General features: G+C 38.7%; 1 protein-coding gene across 1 annotated transcript in view; it reads right to left on the bottom strand.

The window, feature by feature from the left end:
* LOC120882101 (multidrug resistance-associated protein 1-like) overlaps nt 1–23,241 on the bottom strand; it is a 95,940-nt gene that overhangs the window by 55,792 nt on the left and 16,907 nt on the right. The window contains exons 4-9 of the mRNA XM_040265908.1: nt 22,491–22,638; nt 21,676–21,818; nt 17,486–17,663; nt 9,881–10,135; nt 7,357–7,422; nt 1,154–1,291 (exon numbers count right to left, since the gene is read on the bottom strand). Of these exons, the coding sequence (XP_040121842.1) occupies nt 1,154–1,291; nt 7,357–7,422; nt 9,881–10,135; nt 17,486–17,663; nt 21,676–21,818; nt 22,491–22,638 (928 nt within the window). The remainder of the gene's footprint in view (nt 1–1,153; nt 1,292–7,356; nt 7,423–9,880; nt 10,136–17,485; nt 17,664–21,675; nt 21,819–22,490; nt 22,639–23,241) is intronic.

Raw genomic sequence — 23,241 nt, 5'->3', positions numbered from 1 at the left:
TCTTTGACATGGCACATTTTCACTACAGTAATTATCCCCATTTAAAACATACAACAGTTCATTTTTTCCTTCAAAATGGAGTTTTATGTAAATTTTTTCCAGTGATGCGTGCATACCTTTTGTCTCATATACAGAAATTTTACTTTCTCTGTGTCTTAATATTAACTGAAGAATGTATAAATAAATCATGACTAGTAGGATTTATATTTACTTGCATAAGTTTCATTTAGAAAAGGCAGAAAAGTTCATTTATGCATGAGACTGTATTGACTATTTATCATGTACATAAGACTGTCTTAAGCAAATGCTTGCTGGCTATTTTTACTAAAGTATTTCAAATGTAAATATTGCTTTTACATTCATAATATCCACGTTTGTTTAAATAAAAAATAATAATATTTTAAATTAACAACAGGGGAGACATATAGAATGTTTCCTGAACCCATCACTACTGAGAGTGGTTAAAATTGATCCTTCAGTTATACATGGTTTTCTTATCCTTTGGCTTCCAGCCACTGCTTCAATATCTCAAGGCAATTTATACACTTTAAATAGCATGAGATTCCCAATATTTGCATGAAGTGACAGAAAGAAAGAGACTTCAATTCATATCAATTCACTACAAATACTAGTTCTATAACTCTGAGGATATTTCCAAACTATTTCCATTTCCTCTTGTGAAATGAGAAAAGTAATACCTTAGTATTGCAAGAATGAAATAAAATGCATATAATTTGTCTGACACACAGTAGAAATGCTCAATAATGTCCCTTTCCAACTCTACGTAATGTGCCTTTCAGTCTTGCTTAAAAGGGATTAATCATGAAAAATAATAGAGCTGAAAAGGAATTCTGAAATATAGGTTATATTATTTTAAGATTGAGGATGGCATGTGTTCAATCTATGAAAAATTTACAAAGATGTAAAATCTTATTAAATATAAAAAATACAGACCAATGAAAATGTACCAAAAATTTTTCCCCATCTTTAAAACTTTCATTCTCTCATCTCTACAGATTAATGACTGCATTTTTTAAAAATTTAAATTTAGATATAGAAGACTTCACTTTGAAAACCTTAATTCCAGGGAATTTGAAGGTGAAAATGCAAATCAAACTTGAAAATCAAAACAAGAAATAATATACACACTTACCAAGAATGGAATGCAAGTTAAAGTTAGCATGGAAAATACAGTAAGATACCCAGCTGATTTTTGAACTTCCAATTCCTGTTCTCGAATTTCAATAATCTTCTTTTTATAGGAGGGTTCCCATGCATAAAGTTTGAGAATCTGTAAAGAAGTCAGATGATAACAATCAATATCATAGAAGAAATAAAAAATCATGCACACGTACAAATACACACACTGTAACACACACACACTCATAACTGTGAAGGTGAAAATGGTACCCAGGAAGTAAACTACTCCTGTTTTCAACTGAGTCAAAATATTTCCTGTGGTGTTTTTCTAGGGTGAGTAGGCGGAGGAAATCATCATTTCTCCACTCTTAAGTCTCTCTTACCCACCACTAGCTTATTCCTGAGCCACACTTTGACAACATCCCAGCTCCTGGCATGAGCTCCATAGCAGTTTCTGTCTAGCTTGAAAGTGAAAGTGAGAGTGGCTCAGGTATGTTTGACTCTTTGTCCATGGATGCATTATGGACATGTCTGAGCCACCAGGGAAGCCTCTGTCTAGTTTAATCCTGACAAATGTTCCACTGGTCCAACTCTCAATTCTATTCTTTTCACATCTTTTAATAGTTAAGCTTCTCCCCTGGCCTCCCAACTTCTTGAAAACTTATGTCTTGGGATGTCAAGCCATTTTCTGAAAGGTTACAGGTGTTTTGAGATTGCAAACTATTTCCTGAGATGGAAAACATGGAGAAGCAGAATCATGCAATGGCTTACCACACACTTTTTAGAGTTAGACAGACCTACATTCAAATTCCAGGCCTCTTATGTTGTTCATTTGCTCAGTCACGTCCACCTCTTTGTGACCCCATGGACAGTAGCTCACCAGGTTTCATTGTCCTTCACCGTCTCCTGGAGTTTGCTCAAGCTTTTGTCCATTGACTTGATAAAGCAACCAATCATTTCATCCTCTGTCACCCCTTCTCCTCCAGCCTTCAATCTTTCCCAGCATCAGGGTCTTTTCAAATGAGTCAGTTCTTCGCATCAGGTGGCCAAAAGATTGGAGCTTCAGCTTCAGCAGTTCTTGCAATGTGTATTCAGGGTTGATTTCCTTTAGGATTGACTGGTCTGATCTCCTTTCAGTCCAAGGAACTCTCAAGAGTCTTCTCCAACACCACAGTTCAAAAGCATTAATTCTTCGGTACTCAGCTTTCCTTATGGTCCAGCTCTCACATCCACACATGACTACAGTAAAAACCATACCTTTGACTATATGGACCTTTGCCAGTAAAATGATGTCTCTGCTTTTTCATATGTTGTCTAGATTTATCATAGTTTTCTTTCCAAGGAACAAGCATCTTTTCATTTCCTGGCTGCAGTCACTGACCACAGTGATTCTGGAACCCAAGAAAATGGAATCTGTCACTGTTTCCATTGTTTTCCATCTATTTGCCATAAACTGATTGGATTGGATGCCATGATCTTAGTTTTTTGTGATGGTTCGTTTTATGTGTAAATTTGGCTAGGTTATGTTGCCCAGTTATTTTATCAAATACTAGTAGATGCTACTGTGAAGGTAATTTTTAGATCCGATTCACATTTAAACCATTAAACTTTAAATAAAGAAGATTGACCTCCATTAAATGGGTGGTAACAAGCTATGTTGCTTCAGTTGTGTCCAACTCTTTGTGATCCTATGGACTGCAGCCTGCCAGGCTCCTCTGTCCAAGGGATTTTCCAGGCAGGAATACTGCCGTGGGTTGCCATTTGCTTTTCCAGGGGATCTTCCTGACCTAGGAATCAAACCTTCATCTCTTACATGTCTTGCATTGGCATTGACAGACAAGTTCTTTACCACTAGAGCCACCTGGGAAGCCCCTTAGATGGGTAAGCCCAATCTAATCAGTTGAAGGCCTCAAGAGAAAAAACTAAGGTTCTCTGAGATGGAAGGACTTTTGCCTCCAGACTCAAGGCTGTAGCATCAAGTCCCACAGGAATTTCCAGCCTGCTCAACAGATTTCAGACATGTCACTGCCTATACTCATAAGCCAGTTGCTTAAAATAAATCTTTGTTTATCTATTCCTCTATCTATCTATATGTCTATGAATCCTCTGGAAATCTCTAATAATCTCTTACCAGCTCTGTGAACTTAGACATGACCCTCAACAGCTCAGATACTTTGTTTCCTTATTTGTAAAATGAAGATGAGAAATCTTTTTCTTTAGGTTTATAAGAATTATATGAGGAAACAGATATAGTGATAAGTACAGTGTGTGACATACAGAAAATGTTTGATAAATGCTAAGCTATTATCAATGTTAGAGAGAGGCTTTATGACACTTGTTTTCAAACACCAAGGATGCAAATTGCCCCCACTTTTAAACTATCCTGATTTCCATTTGGACCTCTTCCAATATTCTAGTGTATTTACTGCTGGGACTGCTATTTTAAATCTTGAACTTTGCTTAGATCTTGAGAAAATTTCTTTTATCTACATTGTCTTGGTCCTACTGATAAAACAAATTTCATTTTATGAATATCAATACTTACAGCATATAAACATACATCACTATTTTCTAATGAATGCTGGGGGTCTCAGTTAACCCACAAAGAGGTGCAAGGTGCGTCTGGAGCATATACTTTGAGGATGTGTGACTTTATAGAATAACCTGAGTTAAATTTCAGTTCAGTTCTGTCACTCAGTCGTGTCTGACTCTTTGCGACCCCATGAATTACAGCACGCCAGGCCTACTTGTCCATCACCAACTCCCGGAGTTCACCCAGACTCATGTCCATCGAGTCGGTGATGCCATCCAGCCATCTCATCCTCTGTTGTCCCCTTCTCCTCCTGCCCCCAATCCCTCCCAGCATCAGGGTCTTTTCCAATGAGTCAACTCTTCGCATGAGGTGGCCAAAGTATTGGAGTTTCAGCTTCAGCATCAGTCCCTCCAATGAACACCCAGGACAGGTCTCCTTTAGGATGGACTGGTTGGATCTGCTTGCAGTCCAAGGGACTCTCAAGAGTCTTCTCCAAAGACTGTTCTATACAAAGCCTCCAATTAAAATAAATTTAAATTAAAAAAAATAAAGAGGAAATGATGGAAAAAAAAAGTCTTCTCCAGCACCACAGTTCAAAAGCATCAATTCTTTGGCACTCAGCTTTCTTCACAGTCCAACTCTCACATCCATACATGACTACTGGAATAACCATAGCCTTGACTAGATGGACCTTAGTCAGCAAAGTAATATCTCTGCTTTTTAATATGCTATCTAGGTTGGTCTTAACTTTTCTTCCAAGGAGTAAGCGTCTTTTAATTTCATGGCTGCAATCACCATCTGCAGTGATTTTGGAACCCCCCAAAAATAAAGTCTGACACTGTTTCCACTGTTTCCCCATCTATTTCCCATGAAGTGATAGGACCGGATGCCATGATCCTCATTTTCTGAATGTTGAGCTTTAAGCCAACTTTTTCACTCTCCTCTTTCACTTTCATCAAGAGGCTTTTTAGTTTCTCTTCACTTTCTGCCATAAGGGTGGTGTCATCTGCATATCTAAGGTTATTGATGTTTTTCCAGGCAATCTTGTTGCTATTCATGGATATTAGTCTCCTTTCAAGGTATCTTCAATCTGACAATGTCTTTCACTTCAGTAATTTATATTTTTGTAAAAATGTTATATAGCACAATGCAGCATATCATTTACTGATTCTAAGGTGAATCAGTATGTACATACAATGGGTTTATTCTGTGGATAAATAATTTATTTGTGTATAAAGAAAGCTGAGTGCTGAAGAATTGATGCTTTTGAACTGTGGTGTTGGAGAAGACTCTTGAGACTGGACTGCAAGGAGGTCAAACCAGTCAATGGTAAAGGAAATCACTCCTGAGTATTCATTGGAAGGACTGACGCTGAAGCTGAAATCCAATACTTTGGCCACCTGATGCAAAGAACTGGCTCATGTGAAAAGACCCTAATGCTGGGAAAGATAGAGAGCAGAGGAGAAGGAGACGATAGAGGATAAGATGGTTGAATGGCATCAGCAACTCAATGGACATGAATTTGAGCAAGCTCTGGGAGATGGTGATGGACAGGGAAGCCTGGAGTGCTACAGTCCATGGGGTCGCAGAGAGTAGGACATGACTGAGCAACTGAACTGCACTGTACTTAGTGGCTCAGTTATGGCCATCTCTTTGTGACCCCATGGACTACAGCCTGCTAGGCTCCTCTGTCCATGGGGATTCTCCAGGCAAGAATACTGGAGTCAGTTGCCATGCCCTCCTCCAGGGGATCTTCCCAACCCAGGAATTAAACCCAGGTCTCCCACATTGCAGGTAGATGGAAATGTCCAATGGAGTTTTAAATGTCAGGAGGAAATTCCATGTGAACTTTGCAAATTTTGTGCTTTAGAAAAATCTGATGAGCTATAATCCAAGTGCAATAGGATTTGAAATTATACACAGATGATCTCTGATATACAGTGATTTAATTTAGGATTTTTCAACTTTAGGACACTGTGAAAGCAATACTCATTCAGTAGAAATTGCACTTCCAATTTTGAATTTTGATGTTTTTCCCAGGTTACTTCTATGTGATATAATACTCTGCCATGGTGCTGGGCAGCCACACAATCTAAAGGATAAATAACCAATATACTACCAAGCTTTCTGCAACCATACTACCAGGCTGTTTTTCACTGTCAGTACAGTATTCAATAAATTAGTGAACTTTTCAATGCTTTCCCTGGTGGCTCAGATGGTAAAGCATCTGCCTGCAATGCAGGAGACCCGGGTTTGATCCCTGGGTTGGGAAGATCCCTTGGAGAAGGAACTGACAACCCACTCCAGTATTCTGGCCTGGAAAATCCCACAGACAGAGGACCCTGGTAGTCTACAGTCCATGGAGTCGCAACTGAGCAACTTCACTTTCATTTTTATTATAAAATAGGCTCTGTGTCAGATGATTTTACCCAACTGTAGTCTAATGTAAGTGATGTAAGTATATTTTAAACTATGGTAATAAGTATGTTGCTGCTGCTAAGTCGCTTCAGTCATGTCCGACTCTGTGCGAGCCCATAGACCGCAGCCGCCCAGGCTCCCCCGTCCCTGGGATTCTCCAGGCAAGAACACTGGAGTGGGTTGCCATTTCCTTCTCCAATGCATGAAAGTGAAAAGGGAAAGGGAAGTCACTCAGTTGTGTCCGACTCTTTGCGACCCCATGGACTGCAGCCCACCAGGCTCCTCCATCCATGGGATTTTCCAGGCAAGAGGACTGGAGTGGGGTGCCATTGCCTTATGTTAGGTGTATTAAATGCATTTTCGACAATGATATTTTCAGCTTATGATGGGTATATCAGGGTACAAAGCCATTGTAAATTGAGGAATGTGGTGGTGGTTTAGTCTTAAGTTGTGTCCGTCTCTTGCAACCTCATGGCTCCTTGCAACCTGTCAGGCTCCTCTGTCCATGGGATTTCCCAGGCATGAACACTGGATGGATTGCCATTTCCTTCTCCAAAATTGAGGGATATCTCTATGCAAAATGTATAAGGCTTCACTCACTTTATCACAGAGAAAATGTTAGGTGTATGGAGTGGAGGTAGTTTTTCTAGGAAACAAATAATCAGTAAAATACTTTTCATAGAATAGCCAGGTAAGTGGCTCAGACAGTAAAGAATCCACCTGCAATGCAGGAGACCTGGGTTCGATCCCTTGGTCGGGAAGATCCCTTGGTGAAGGGAATGGTAACCCACTCCAGTATTCTTGCCCAGAAAATTCCATGAACAGAGGCACCTTGCGGCTCTAGTCCCTGGGGTCACAAAGAATCATACATGATTGAGCAATGTATGATGTATAAAAGAAACCGAATGGCCTCTCATCCCTTTCCCCATGTATCTACCTTCACACTGATGTCAGTGTAACCACCACTCTTCCCTGCTTCATTCCAAATTTCTGTCTTTAAAATGAGTAATATTTTGTGTCTTTTGAGATATTTGTGTTTAGTTGTTGGTTGAGAACAACAAAAAAAAGCACCTTACATTTTATTTGGCTTTATTTAAATGCTATTTCAACGTAAGAAATCTTATATATCTGAAATCTAAATTACTCTCTCAAAATTATACATATTTCATTATTTTGATATTGATAATGGTGAATGATTCATTTATTGGTTAGCTTATTGCTATATTCTAAATAGATAAATTAAATGCATGTCCTTTTTTTATTACCTTAATTCCATGTAAGATTTCATTGAGCAGTTTTATCTGTTTGTCCTTGTTCTTCCTTTGATTTTTCTATATAATGGAAAGAAAATGACAGTATATTTGACAAAAGTTGCTAATACTTTAATTTACATAACTATTTTTTAAAATGCAATCTACTTCCTCTATTTTATATAATATTTAGTTGATGAAAACTATATTATAACATTCATACAACATTATTCTGTTAATGTTAGATAACAGTTATAATAGATATTTTAAAACTTAAAAGTAGCCAGCAGTAAAATAAAAACATGGTGTACACTTTCCAAAAGAGTAGAAAATACAATATTTATTCAGAAAAATTTTGTTATAAATGGAATAAAAATATTTACATTCAATCAACATGGGAAAAATTCCCCAAACTCTATCAATTATATGTATGTAAATCTTTATTTTTATTCCTGTGGTACTTCTATTATCACAAATATATATATACATATATATATATATACATACCAACTTTTTTTGCAAATATTATGTATTATATAGCATACTATTTATAATATAAAACTTTATTTATAATACTTATTATCATTTGATCATTTCACCTTAAGGATTTTCTCCAATAATATTGTCACAATTATGTTATATGCAACAATATGCACTTGTATATCTAACAAAGTACACATTTATAAGCTAACATCCTTTATATCTTTTGTGTGATTAAAGTATATTTTTTATTTAGAATAATTGTACATAATATTGGAGTCTCTTTGGATGTTTTAGGACTCTAGATAAATTCCTGAGAATGTAATTCCATTCCTAAAAATTTAACTTACAATTATTTAAAATCCAGAATATTAAAAAACATATTTAAAAATTATTTATTTAAAAATCTGTTATTCTAAATACCCATGTGTTTAGTAATTCATAATTATTTTATAATTATATGTTATTTCCTAGTTCTTATCTTTAAAAACTAGGCTTTTGGGTAATTATTTGAAAAATTCAGAAAAAAGTAAAAGAAGGTATAAATTCTTTGCTTCTAAATGTATTAAAGTGATAAGTAAACAAATCTTCCCTCCTTCCATTTAATTTCACTTTACAGGTAACTACTCTTGAAAGACTAGTGTTTTATCTCTAGGTTATTTCTATGTTCATACAAATACATTCAAACCTATGTTTATACATCTTTATCACTATATAAATAGTGATATAAATATATCACTTTATATATATTTTTATCATATCCATGTGCAAAGGTATATTCACATTTTAAAAACTGGATCATATATACATATATATACACACACACACATATACATATATATACACACCATATAAATGCATGGCATACATATTACACACTTTTGTTGTTTAGTCGCTAAGTCGTGTCCAACACTTTTTCAACCCCACTGACTGTAGCCCACCAGGCTCTTCTCTCCATGAGATTACCCAGGCAAGAATACTAGAGTGGGTTGCCATTTCCTTCTCCAGGGGCTCTTTCCAATCCAGGGATCGAACCTGCGTCTCCTGCGACTCATGCATTGGCAGGCAGATTCTTTACCACTGAGACACCTGGGAAGTGTCCACATGTACACATAAATATATATATATATAATATATATGTGTGTGTGTGTTTCTCTAATTTACTTTTTCCTCTAATAGTGATTGATTCATTTCCATGTCCATACATAAGATGTTGTTTGCCCTTTATTAATTTAAAATAATAAAATGATTGTCCTAAGCAACACATCTGCATCTATCTTTGTTACTTTAACACGGGAAACCATCTGTCTCTCCCATTACAGTGTGGTCTCCTTTGGAGAAGTGAACTGTCTTAGTCCTGTTGCCCCATTCCTACAGTACAGCATAGTACACACTGTCTTGGAAATAGCAGATGTCAAAAATATATTGATAGTAAGATGACTGACTGAATGTAGAGGAAGAATATTAAACTGAATTCAGTTAAGCATTTACTGTCCCCTGGCTGCACGCAGCCACACCTCGCTCACTTTAGCTCACTAGCCTTCTTGCCACTTCTTAAGGCAGATCAAGCATACCCCGACCTCTAGGCTGTGCACACACCATTCCATTTGCTTGATATCTTTATTCTCAGACATCCACATGGATTGCTGCCTTACTCAGCTGATACATCATATCTTTCCTGAGGATGTTCCAGACCTTGTTTGTGAAATGAAATTTTTTGTTACTCTATCACTTTATCCTAATTATGTCTCTTTATACACAAATTAACACCAGGCATTATGCTATCTACCTATTTCTTTACTTGTTTGTTGCCTTTCTCCCCCAATAATCCAATGGAATTTGTCAGTTCTCTTCACTGCTATACTTCGTGTGCCTTTCACAGTGACTGACAGGATAGATGCTCAATCAATACTGGTTCAATAAATGAATGATTAATTTGTATTATATCCATTTTAAGCCTCTATTTTCCGTATTTAGAGAATTAGCTAGGTGTTTATTATCAAGCCTGGAAACTCAGCTTCTGTTTGACACAGGTAACATGAGGCAATCATTTTCTTACCTTCAGCGTTTTCATTCTATTTGCAACTAAAGCATTCACTGGTATAACAAACACAAGGACTGCCACCCCTGCTAACACTGCTGGACCCAGCTCTTGCCAAAGGAGTGATACGGCCATCAGGATTTGAAAAGGAGCTGACCAAAGAAGATTGATGTTTGTCATCAAGTCCATGAGCTGCTGGGCATCTGTTACCATCAGGTTAATAATTTCCCCAGTAGAAAACTGTTTTCTAGAAACATTAGATAGAAGCAGGGCCTGGGAAAAGAGGAGCAGAATACTTACAGCTCTGTAGATCATGCAGGATCTTTACAGTCAAACAATGATAACTTTTAACTAAAACTAAAAAGATTTCTAGCACCGAGCTTCCTTTCTATTCATCGGCACCCCTACTAAATCATCTAAAGTTTATCAATACAGAGTACACAGGTGAATCAATGAAAATCTAATGAAAGTTGTTTCTTTAATGATATAGTTTCAGTCTTAAAGAGATTACAGTCTAGTAGTGGAGTCCACTTCCCCCCTACACACAGGCTGATTGTAAGGGCTTCTGAGGACTCGGATAGTAAAGAATCTGTCTGCAGTGCAGGAGACCGGGGTTCAATCCCTGGGTTGGGAAGATCCCCTGGGGAAGGAAATGGCTACCCACTCCAGTATTCTTGCCTTGAGAATTCCATGGATAGAGGAGCCTGGCCAGCAGCAGCCCACGGAGTCACAAAGAGTTGGACACAACTGAGGGACTAACACACACACACTAGTGTAACAGTAGCCAAGAAGGGCCAAGGGTATTTACAGAGGTAAGAGTATTGAAAAGCCTTCATTAGAAGATGGAAATACATCTTCTCTGTTCTTCCAAGGCCTAATTCTCCCTTTCCCTCTGTATATGTCATTTTATATTTGTATATTGAATTCAATATACTTAAGGCATCACTGACTCGATGGATGTGAGTCTGAGTGAACTCCGAGAGTTGGTGATGGACAGGGAGGCCTGGCGTGCTGCGATTCATGGGGTTGCAAAGAGTTGGACATGACTGAGCGACTGAACTGAACTGAATACTTAAGGTTAATTACTGGTAATTTCTTAGTAAGGCTAATATTAGAAATTCATTTATTTAATTTCCCACTCATTTAAAATTCCCAGAAAAATGCATGAAAGTGAAAGTGAAAGTTAGTTGCAGAGTCGTCTCCAATTCTTTGCGATTTCATGGACTGCAGCCTGTCCTGCTCCTCTCTCCATGAAATTCCCCAGGCAAGAGTACTGGAGTGGGTTGCCATGTCCTTCCCCAGGGGCCTTTCCAATCTGGGGATTGAACCCAGGTCTCCCACATTGCAGGCAGATTCTTTACCTGCTGAACCACAAGGGAAGCCCAGAAAGCCCAGGAAAAATGCATAAACAACTGTAAAATAAGCAGGAAATTGATATTTATACCACAAATTAGGTGAAAGTCCCACCATATGCCAAAAGTTTTAAGGAACTCCTACCACACTGATTTAAAGAGAGACAGGATTGAGAGCTAGATCTAACAACGACAAATAGGATACAGGGGACACTCAAGTTCTCTTCACTCAATAAATGACTAATACAAAGTCCAGAGAAAAAGCCCCTCTGGAAAATGAGTAGGCAGGGCCTTCAGTGGGACACTTCTAACATTCCCTAGCTTAAAACCCATGGGCACAGGGCATATGGCAGTCTATGGGGCCAGCAGAGGAAAGTCACAACCCTGGGAGGATCAAAAGGGGTCAGGATCCTCCTAAGCTTGATGCAATGCTGAATCCTTTAATTTTCTGCTACTGCCTTCCAAGGTATGGTGCTGATGATACGACAGAATAAATACTGCTCCCATAAGAGGAAATAAAAAAGGAAAAAATACACTACGATAGTTAAGCTTCTAGCCATGTCTCCTCCAAAGGCAGCTTTTTCATCTCCCCTAATAAGTAACTGACCATTTAATGTGGCCAAGAAAAACAATGGAAATCCAAGAACAGTTATTCTCATTTCATTAAGACTACAGCATTTTTTTAAGTGAGATCCATTGATCTCTAATAGCATCCACCTCCAACTGACTATTATAAACAAATACAAACACTTTATCCTACTTTTCTAGAAGGCAAACATAAACTGACTTATGTAAAAACTAAAAGACTGGGTAGTTTAAAATAATCAAATTACCCAAGGAATCAAATAAATGCCCTCCTTTAGGAAAACACACAAAGCACAACCGTAACTAGCAAAGGCCATTAACAATTCTCAGGGAACTGGGTAATAAAATAAAGTCTTATCTTGTTGTTGTTGTTTTTTTAATCCCCTTTTCCCTAGCACTTAGTCTATTCTCATTTGCTCACAGGGAGACCATGTGCAGAGCCTTGTATCTGGCCCTTCAGACCAGGCTTCCTCCTGTGAAATGAAACGGCCGGGCCTACACCTCAGCTGGGCGTCCACGTTCAGAAGCCGTGCGTGACACAAAATCCAAGATGGTAGCTGCAGGCCACATGCAGAGACGCTGCTCCAGGAACTGCCATCTGGAGCCTAAGCAGCCCAGCTGCCCCTGCTCCAATTCCACAAGAACCTCATTTTGAGAGATCCCTATAAAGCAGCCTTACCTATTGCCTATTGGAGGAGTGGGTACTCAAGAGAACAGGCCGACACCTCTTCATTATCTGATCAAAGAATAAAACCTTCCTTCGCTTCTGACCAGAACTCAGATGCTCGAAGGGCACTAGGCAGAAGGACCCTTGTTGGGGTCCCACTCAGGAAGACTGCTAACACAACCTTGTGACTCCTTAATTTTTGAAACTTCATTCATGTCATTGATTGCATTTGCTCTAAAAAAAAGTGTTAGTTGCTCAGTCGTATTCGATTCTTTGTGAAAACATGGACCATAGCCCGCCAGGCTCCTCTGTCCATGGAATTATCTGGGCAAGAATACTGGATTGGGTAACCATTTCCTTCTCCAGGAGATCTTCCTGACCCAGGGACTGAACCTGAGCCTATTGTGTCTCCTGCATTGCAGGCAGATTCTTTACCATCTGAGCCACCAGGGAAGCCATAGAAAGACCCAGATAAAGCATATATGGCTCCCAGCCTCAAGAATCCTTTTTACAGGTTGGGAATATCTTGTTTATTACTGACCTCAATTCAGTAATGGTTCATTTTGTCATATGATTATGAAATTTGCTTTGCAATTTCATGTTCTCCCTCATATATTTGTTCTTTGCTGAATTTTTTTTGGCCACAGCCCTGGTTCATATATTTATTTCTTGAACTATTTTTCCTGACCACCCTAGCTCTGAGTCATAGACATTATATAATTTAGTGCTGGAAGAGCCCTAAACATTTTTATCCCAGGGATTCTCAGTGGTTACCATACTTCTAGTGAGTCATGGTGTATGTAAAGGTGAATCCTCATAAATCTATGAGAATTCATTTTCTTCAGCTCTTTTGGATGCAAAAAAGTATGCCAGGATTCTCTCTTCTCTTTCTGATCACATTTTAGTATCTCTATTTTAAAGAATGGAAAATGAATTTTATCAATTTTCTTTATACTATATTCTTCCCACAATTAAGGAAAGAATATCCTTTAGGCACAAATGTAGACAGTCTAGATATGGATATTAAATTTAATTGAAATTAAAAATTTACTTCCTTGCTCTTACTTGCCAGGTTTTCAGTTTCAACAGTCATATGTGATTAGTAGCTACCATACTGCACAATGAGGATATAGAATTTAAAAATCGCAAAAACTTCTACTGGATGGCATTTGACAAAATGCCCACAGGCTGCCCACATTAAGCCTAGGACTAACTGATGCTGCTTTTGAAACATATCTTGTTCTTAGTCCTCAAAAACTCTCATGGAGCCTGTAATTGGGAGCGAAGGGATAACAAAACTGAGTTTTGAGACCCAAAGACTCATGAAGTGGTCAAGTAGAAAGATGTCCGTGTTCTTCCCCACAAACCTTAAAAATGAAGTCCCTTGAACTTCACTAGAGTAGCAACAGTCATGCGGATGGGTAGAGAAAAAGAGCTTTCTAACACCTCCCCTCCTCACCAGGAAAAGGATGTGAAAATAGCTTGACTCAAGTCTAGTAATGAATTCCTGATGAAGGAGAGCCAATGTCAGATGAATATGAGTTATCTAGTCATCAATGAGAGCTGAGGCTATTGAAACATGATAAACATCAGAATCCTAAAATCTGTAAAGGAGACAAGAGATCTAATAACCCCAATCAGTCCCTTTGGAAAGCAGATATAGGATAAGAGATTCACAAGAAAGACTGCCTTATATTAGTATCACTGCAATAGGCTACCCAGGCCATCTGAACACTACAGGTCACTAATGTCTTCTGCTGCTTGTCTGATGGACTAAGAATTACATTTTAATCCACACTGCAGGACCCACTGAACCCCTCTGATCTTCGAATGCTCTCTGTTGTTAAACAATCTCTAAGGACCCATATAGTCTCACTTCTGAAGATGCTCTTCCCTCTTACATCGTCTCCAGGGTCTCCTTGCTCTTGTTGTAATGTACTCACCCACAACACTTGACTTTCCTTTTTATTTCTGATGGTTTGCTTCAATTTCTACTGCTATCTATTCTTTTATACTTGTTCAGTTCAATTCAGTTCAGTCGCTCAGTTGTGTCCGACTCTTTGTGACCCCATGAATTGCAGCACGCCAAGCCTCCCTGTCTATCACCAACTCCCAGAGTTCACTCAGATTCGCGTCCATTGAGTCAATGATGCCATCCACCCATCTCATCCTCTGTCGTCCCCTTCTCCTCCTGCCCCCAATCCCTCCCAGCATCAAAGTCTTTTCCAATGAGTCAACTCTTCGCATGAGGTGGCCAAAGTACTGGAGTTTCAGCTTTAGCATCATTCCTTCCAAAGAAATCCATTCAAATCCTATATCCAAACTCCAAGGCTTTAATCAATGAGTGAAGACCTGTTCCATTTAGGCCATATATGTGAAACAGATGTTAGCATTTAAACTGATTCCTAGATTCTTTAATATTTGTATTTCATATCTTTTCTCTATATTTGTATTTCTCATAAGTTACAACCTGTAGAATTACAAACAGCCTCTCTGACCCTGTTTCTGGGGTGTGTTCAGTTCAGTTCAGTTCAGTCGCTCAGTCGTGTCTGACTCTGCGACCCCATGAATTGCAGCACACCAGGCCTCCCTGTCCATCACCAACTCCCGGAGTTTGCTCAAACTCATGTCCATCAAGTTAGTGATGCCATCCAGCCATCTCATCCTCTGTCGTCCCCTTCTTCTCCCTGCCACCAATCCCTCCCAGCATCAGGGTCTTTTCCAATGAGTCAACTCTTCGCATGAGGTGGCCAAAGTATTGGAGTTTCAGCTTCAACATCAGTCCCTCCAATGAACACCCAGGACTGGTCTCCTTTAGATAGACTGGTTGGATCTCCTTGCAGTTCCAGGGACTCTCAAGAGTCTTCTCCAACACCACAGTTCAAAGCACCAATTCTTCGGCACTCAGCTTTCTTCACAGTCCAACTCTCACATCCATACATGACCACAGGAAAAACCATAGCCTTGACTAGCTGGACCTTTTGTTGGCAAAGCAATGTCTCTGCTTTTTAATATGCTATCTAGGTTGGTCATAACTTTTCTTCCAAGCAGTAAGCATCTTTTAATTTCATGGCTGCAATCACCATCTGCAGTGATTTTGGAGCCCCCCAAAATAAAGTGAGCCACTGTTTCCACTGTTTCTCCATCTATTTCCCATGAAGTGATAGGACCAGATGCCATGATCTTTGTTTTCTGAATGTTGAGCTTTAAGCCAACTTTTTCACTCTCCTCTTTCACTTTCATCAGGAGGCTTTTTAGTTCTTCTTCACTTTCTGCCATAAGGGTGGTGTCATCTGCATATCTGAGGTTATTGATATTTCTCCCAGCAATCTTGACTCCAGCTTGTGCTTCTTCCAGCCCAATGTTTCTCATCATGTACTCTGCATATAAGTTAAATAAGCAGGGTGACAACATACAGCCTTGATGTACTCCTTTTCCTATTTGGAACCAGTCTGTTGTTCCATGGCCAGTTCTAACTGTTGCTTCCTGACCTGCATACAGGTTCCTCAAGAGGCAGGTCAGGTGGTCTGGTATTCCCATCTCTTTCAGAATTTTCCAGTTTATTGTGATCCACACAGTCAAAGGCTTTGGCATAGTCAATAAAGCACTGTTACACAGAGCTAATTATACAGGACTTCCCTTGTGGCTCAAATGGTAAAGACTCTGCCTGCAATGCGGAAGACCCAGGTTCAATGCCTAGGTCTTAAAGATCCACTGGAGAAGGAAATGGCAACACACTCCAGTATTTTTGCCTGGAAAATTCCATGGACAGAGGAGCCTGGCAGGCTACAGTCCAAGGGGTCGCAAAGAGTTGAACCCAACTGAGCAATTAACACTTTCAGTTTCACACAGAGCTAGGTTTACTGCAAGTTCAGTTATATTCTGGCTCATTTGGGCTTGGATCATTCTAGAATCTCTAAAATCACTTGCTGCCTCCATTTTGGCCTAATATGGCCAAATGATCTGTGACACTTCATATCCAGGTCAACAAATCCTACAGTTTTCCCAAAGATTATTTCAAGGCTCCTTTTTATGTGAAACCTTCCTTAACTGCCTTCAAATATTGTAGATTTCCTGCTCATCTGATTTCTTAAAACATCTGCATTTGTTGATAGTTTCACACATTTATTATGTATGCTTAATAGTTCCCTAGTTTTGAAGGTAATGGCTCATTTATTCATTTACTCAGTCTTCCAACTTTTATAAAAATATGTGAAAGCCACTGTCTTAGATGATAAAGGGACAATAGGTAAGTTAAGTTCCTATTCCAAATCTGAAGAGCACAGATTGACAGTTCAGTTCAGTTCAGTTGCTCAGTCGTGTCTGACAGATTGACAGAAGACTACAGAATAAGAAGGCAAAATACATTTTTGACTGAATAACTCAGTAATAACAACAGAAGGGAGGAAAGTTTTTAATTGTTTATAATTATGATGTAAATAGGCTCTGAATGATAAAGAGGTGATATTTAAAACTGCATTTTCAAGAAAGGACAAATTAAACTTTAGAGTTATGCTAGGTATAAGGGTCAACCAGCTTTTGGGGTCGGTAGGAGGGGCTTAGACTCAAAGATAAATAGATAACAGCTCTGTAGAGAAGTATGGCTTTGTTTCATGAAAAAGTAGAGTGAGCAGAGGAAGAAGTAAAAGGTATTATGTAGCAGGAAAATGACCATGGAAATTAATTTATTGATACATAAATACAGACAATCATGAAATAGTCAATTCCATTCATTTTCTGAGGAGGAGTTAAGTGACATGAAGAGTGGACAAAGAACATCATTTAGTTTCAGGCATTAGGGTTGACTAGAAGCTTCAGGAAATATAGAGAGAGGACCCTGTAAAGAAATTGATGTAACCAATATTGATGAGTCAAAGTTATTTTTCAGCAAAATAAATATATATTCAAAGAGCATGCTAGAAATTTTTAAATACTACTTCTGTTTTTTCGGATCCCTTATTTTAAAGCACATATTGGACACAGTCCACTTAGAAACTTGGAATTTTTAAAATCTTTTACCTTTTTGTAGATCAGTCCAATTACAGCTGTCTTAATTTTTGCTGAAGTGAGCATTTTAAAACGCTGGTATTGCTGAAGGATCAGGGTTTGCAAAAAGACTACAACAAAAAGCGCCAAAGCATAGCCATAACCACTCCAGCCAAAATCTGGGCGTTGTTCACAGAAAAGGATCATTTGCCTGAAGGTCATATATAAATCGAGAAAAGGGAAGAAGTGTTAAACATCCAAAGTAATAAAATACATGTGTGAACTAAGTACTGTCAAAATGTTACACACACACACACACACATACACACACACTTTCTTGCCTGCTTTTTTTATCCACTTGTCTAATTTTGCATCCTTCCTCCCTTTATTTTTACTCAAGCTTTATATAAATAAGGCCAGATGCAGGAGACCTGAGTTCTATTCTAGGAGGAAATGGCAACCCACTCCAGTATTCTTGCCTGGCAAATCCTATTCACAGAGGAGCCTGACAGGCTACAATCCATGGGGTCACAAAAGAATTGGACACGACTGAGTGACTGAGCACACACTCACATGCAGTCAGCACTTAGCTTCTCAGGCTTCTGGGTAGAAAGGTATTTTCTAGTTTTCATACGGTAATCTCATCAATATTGTACAGGAGGCGATGACCAAAACCATTCCAAAGACAAAGAAATTCCAGAAAGCGAAGTGGTTGTATGAAGAGGCCTTACAAATATCTGAGAAAAGAAGAGAAGCAAAAGGCAAAGGAGAAAAGGAAAGATATATCCCCCTGAACACGGAGTCCCAGAGAATAGCATGGAGAGATAAGAAAGCCTTCTTAAGTGAACAGTGCAAAGAAATAGAGGAAAACAATAGGAATGAGAAAGGCTAAAGATCTCTTCAGGAAAACTGGAGATACCAAGGGAACATTTCATGCAAAGACAGGCACAATAAAGGACAGAAATTGTGGACCTAACAGAAGCAGAAGATATTAAGAAGAGGTGGCAAGAATACACAGAACTCTACAAAAAAAAAGTCTTAATGACCCAGATATCCATGATGGTGTGGTCACTCCCTTAAAGCCACCTCATTGGAAAAGACCCAGATGCTGGGAAGGATTGAGGGCAGGGCGAGAAGTGGGTGAGAGAAGATGAGGTGGTTGGATGGCATCACCAAGTCTGAGCAAATTCCGGGAGACAGTGAAAGACAAGGAAGACTTGCACACTGCAGTTGATGGGGTTGCAAAGATTCGGACATGACTTAGTGACTGAACAACAACAAGGAAGCCCCTTAAAGACTCAGCATCCAGGGTACCCTCTTTCTAACACAGGCTAAAATTCCAAACTGTCAGAAAAAAAGGAGGAATTCAGCATGGATCATGTATAAAACATCATGTATAAAACAGTCTGGTCATATTGAACCACTTTTATCAGCTAGGGTAAGTGGGAAACCTCCTGAAATTCAAGTTCTAACTGCCAGCCTGAGGCCAGCCATATAAACAGTCTTTCCAAAGGACGGCAGTCAGGTCTGTTAATTTAATTCTGCAGAAAATCTAATGCATATTTCAAATTTAGCAAATTGCACTCCTTACTCTTTCCTGAGCCTTCTGTATGTCAGTAAATGGTAATTCATTCATCTTGTGACAAACAAAAACTCTGAAGGCATCATGACTCCTTTTTTCTTCTCTCAACCTACATTCAACTATCAAGGTATAATGTTGACTCTACTTTTAAAATAAAGCCAGAATCTGACCACTATCACCTTCCTTGCCACAGTCTTGAAGCTGCCATTGACTTTTTCCTGGATTACCATAGTTGGCTAATAGCTGCTGCTTCTTCTACTCTTGCTCCTCTTTACTTCATTTTCTAGATAGCTACTAGAGTGATTCCTATGAAACTGCAGTCTAGTGATATAATTTTATGCTCAAAATCTTTCAAAGGTTTCCTTTCTAACATGAAATGAAAGCCTGTATCATCACATTCTCTGCATGTGTGCTGAATTGCTCAGTTGTGTCTAGCTCTTTGCAACCCCATGGACTGCAGCCTGCCAGGCTCCTCTGTCTATGGAATTCTCCAGGCAAGTATACTGGAGTGGGTTGCCAATTCCTATTTCAGGGGATCTTCTTGACCCAGGAATCGAACCTGAGTCTCCTGCATCTCCTGTATTGCAGACAGATTCTTTACTGCTGAAACACTGGGGAAACCCCACTCATATTCTGTAAGGCCCTTCAAAATCTTTTCAGCTGCCCAAACTCTCTGACCTCAATCTTTTTTTTCTCCCTGCCCCCACAATGTCTTTATTTTTTTTTGATTGGAATATACTTGCTTTACAATGTTGTGTTAGTTTATGCTTTTCAACATCACAAATCAGCTATAAGTATACATTTATTAACCTCCCTCTTGAGCCTCCCTCCCAGCCCCCAAACCTATCCCTCTAGCTCATCACAGAGCACTAAGCCGAGCTCCCTGTGTTATACAGCGGCTTCACACAAGCTGTCTGTGTTACACATGGTAGTGTATATATCTGACCTCAATCTTACCACTTTTCCTCTCAGCTTCCCTGCTCCACTCACTTGCCTCCTATGAGTCTTCAAAAATACCAAGCATGCTGCTGTCTCATACCTTGAGCCCTCTTTGTTCCTCCTATTTGCAACAGATATATCTTGGCTTCCTCCCTAACTTCCTTCAGAACTGTGTTCAAGTTTCACCATTATAACCAATGTCTTCCCTAACCACCTCACAGAAAACAGCAACTTCTAGTCCCTCACACCAGTGTGCTCTGCCCCACTACCTCACCGTACTGTTTTCCTTAGCAGTAATTACCTCTTAATAAAGATTATACTTATTCATTTATTGTTTATCTCTCCCTTCTAGGTGTCATCAGAGCAGGGACTTTTTGATTTTTGCTCAATTCCCATGGTCTACTTAGAACAGTTTGGCATATAACGTGAACGTGAAGTTGCTCAGTCATGTCCGACTCTTTGCGACCCCATGGACTATAGCCTACCAGGTTCCTCTGTTCATGGGATTTTCCAGGCAATAGTACTGGAGTGGACTGCCATTTCCTTCTCCAATGGATCTTCCCAACCCAGGGATTGAACCTGGGTCTCCCTCATCGTAGACAGACGCTTTACCGTCTGAGCCACCAGGGAAGTCGTTTGGCATATAGCAGGTGCTTAATAAATATGGGCTAAATATGTGCCTGGATGTGATATGGGATCTGGCAACTCAGAATTGATTTTATTTTCATGAATTAAATTGTTCTTAAAAACTCCAAATTGAAAACATTTAAAACAAAAAATTTATAATAATTGGTTAATAAAAAAATCTTTCCTTACACCCTTGGATGCATATAATCAAGGGGACATATAATCAAAGACTCAATTTTACTGTCTGCTCATGAATCCTTGCATATAGACACTATTAGAAATAGAAATTACTTAAATATTTTCTCTATATTTACACATAAATACATGCATTATTATGTATTATTATTTGCTTGGCTGATAAAGTTCAATTCCAAAAAGTCACTCAGTTGTGTCCAACTCTTTGCAACCCCATGGACTACAAAGTCTATAGAATTCTCCAGGCCACAATACTAGAGTGGGTAGCCATTCCCTTCTCCAAGAGATCTTCCCAACCCAGGGATTGAACTTAGGTCTCCTCTATTGCAGGTGGATTCTTTACCAGTTGAGCCACTAAGGAAGCCCACACATAAATACATGCATGTATATATTTATATAGCATTACCTTGGCTGATAAAGTTCTATTCCAAAAAGTCACAGCAAAGAAAAATAGTAAAGGCATGTGTCATTTCATTTCCTAAACATATAAACTCAAGCCAGATTTCCTAGATTCGTGTTGCAACTCTTGTATTTTCTAGTTGTGTGGTCTTAGGCAAATTACAGAGATTTCTTTGTTTCTACATTGTGCTATTGAGTACAATATCACTTCCTACATTGTAGGATTGCTGTAAAGATTAGATTAGATAATTAATATAAAGATTTTAGAATAGTGCTTAATACACGGTTGTTTCAATAATTACTATATTATCATAATTCACATTCATATCACAAGCAAACTTAATAGAATGCCTGTATCCTAAATAAAATCTGTACTATGAACTCACTCCACTCTTTTTTAGTACATTTTTAAAGTGAAACAGTAAACTTCCTTATCAGGTACTTGTGGGAAAGGAAAAAAAAAAAAACAAGTTCAACTTACTTCATTATGAGTGGGCTAGTGAAGGACAAAACATCAGCCAATACTTTGAATAAAGCAACCTTAATGAGGACAAACTTAAAAGTGTTCCACAATGCCCGGAGTAGAGATGGCTTCCTGGTGTGTGCCTCTTTATGAAAAGATGACTACATAATTAAAGAAAGCAAAAACAATGAGAAAAGAGAACAGAACTAATCCATAAAATATATATAATCATAAAATTAGTAATGTACTCCAAAGATTAAAAAAGCAACATGAAAGGACTAAGTTCAATTAAACTTGAAAACAAGGTCCCTGTTATTGGTATAGAATGGTGCCAAACCACTTGGTGTTATTCATACCATGTGGCATAAACAGAAAAACAAACCATTTTTTTTTATCACTGTCGTGAGTTTTGAAACTGTTTCACTAATACAGTTTTTATCTTCAAATTATATTTTCTTTTTGGGAAGTCTAGTGTATGTGCATGACACCACATATGAAGAACCTACTCTTGCCCCCATAAGTCCTGGCCTTGGCCACTACATGACTTACTTTGACCAATAGATATGATGCTCTGAGATACAGACACTATCTTTGCTACAATGGATGAGGAAGGATACTGGTGAGAAGCCCCAAATTATATACATCTAAAACACTTGCTCCTGAGCTTTAAAGAGATGCTGAATAATTTGATGACAGAAATTAGCTTTAATAACAGCTAGTATTGTTAGGGAAATGACATGTTATTTAACATATTTAAGGGATTTCTATATTAATAATAATATCTCATATTTGGAACAAGTTATGCAGTTAAGTACTAAGGATTTGATAGTTACCTTTACTTTTTGCCTCTCTTGAGTCCTTAAAACTTCCTTCCTCCACTGTTTCTCAAAGATGGGACACACAATATAGGAGGAATCGCTTTCATTAAGTTCAAAAAGATCCTCTCTTTCCAAAGGTTTCTTATAGCCTAAAATAATTATTCTAAAAATGAAAGAGCAAGGAAAACAATTCATCAAAACCAACAATCATTAAAACTAAACTGCAAACATCCGTTTCACTTCTTGATTTATTTTATTGATCAGGTTGTACTCACTAGAGTGTGTGTCTGAAAAATCATACAACTCTATCCTGAAGTTCAATAATAAATAATAGCCTTTGTAGCTTTTAAAAGGGCTGTTTAGATATCCAATTATTCAGTGAAACACTAATTTCATTTACTCATCTCATATTGGAGACACCCACCTACTCTATTTCCTTTACTGTTGTTCAGTTGCTTCAGTCATGTCCAACTCATTTGCAACCCCATGGACTGTAGCTCACCAGGCTCCTCTGTCCGTGGAATTTCCCAGACTAGAATCCTGAAGTGGGTTGCCATTTCCTTCTCCAGGGAATTCTCCAGACCCAGGGACTGAGCTGCATCTCCTGCACTGGCAGGCAGATTCTTTACCACTGAGCCACCAGCAAAACCCACTCTTACCTCCCTTGCTGCTGCTGCTAAGTTGCTTCAGTCATGTCTGATTCTGTGTGACCCCATAGACGGCAGCCCACCAGGCTCCCCCGTCCCTGGGATTCTCCAGGCAAGAA

The sequence above is a fragment of the Oryx dammah genome, unplaced genomic scaffold (genome assembly GCF_014754425.2).
Source record: "Oryx dammah isolate SB20612 unplaced genomic scaffold, SCBI_Odam_1.1 HiC_scaffold_2, whole genome shotgun sequence".
Classification (NCBI taxonomy): domain Eukaryota; kingdom Metazoa; phylum Chordata; class Mammalia; order Artiodactyla; family Bovidae; genus Oryx; species Oryx dammah.
The sequence above is the reverse complement of the archived record's forward strand: the minus strand, read 5'-3'. Positions and strand labels throughout refer to the sequence as shown.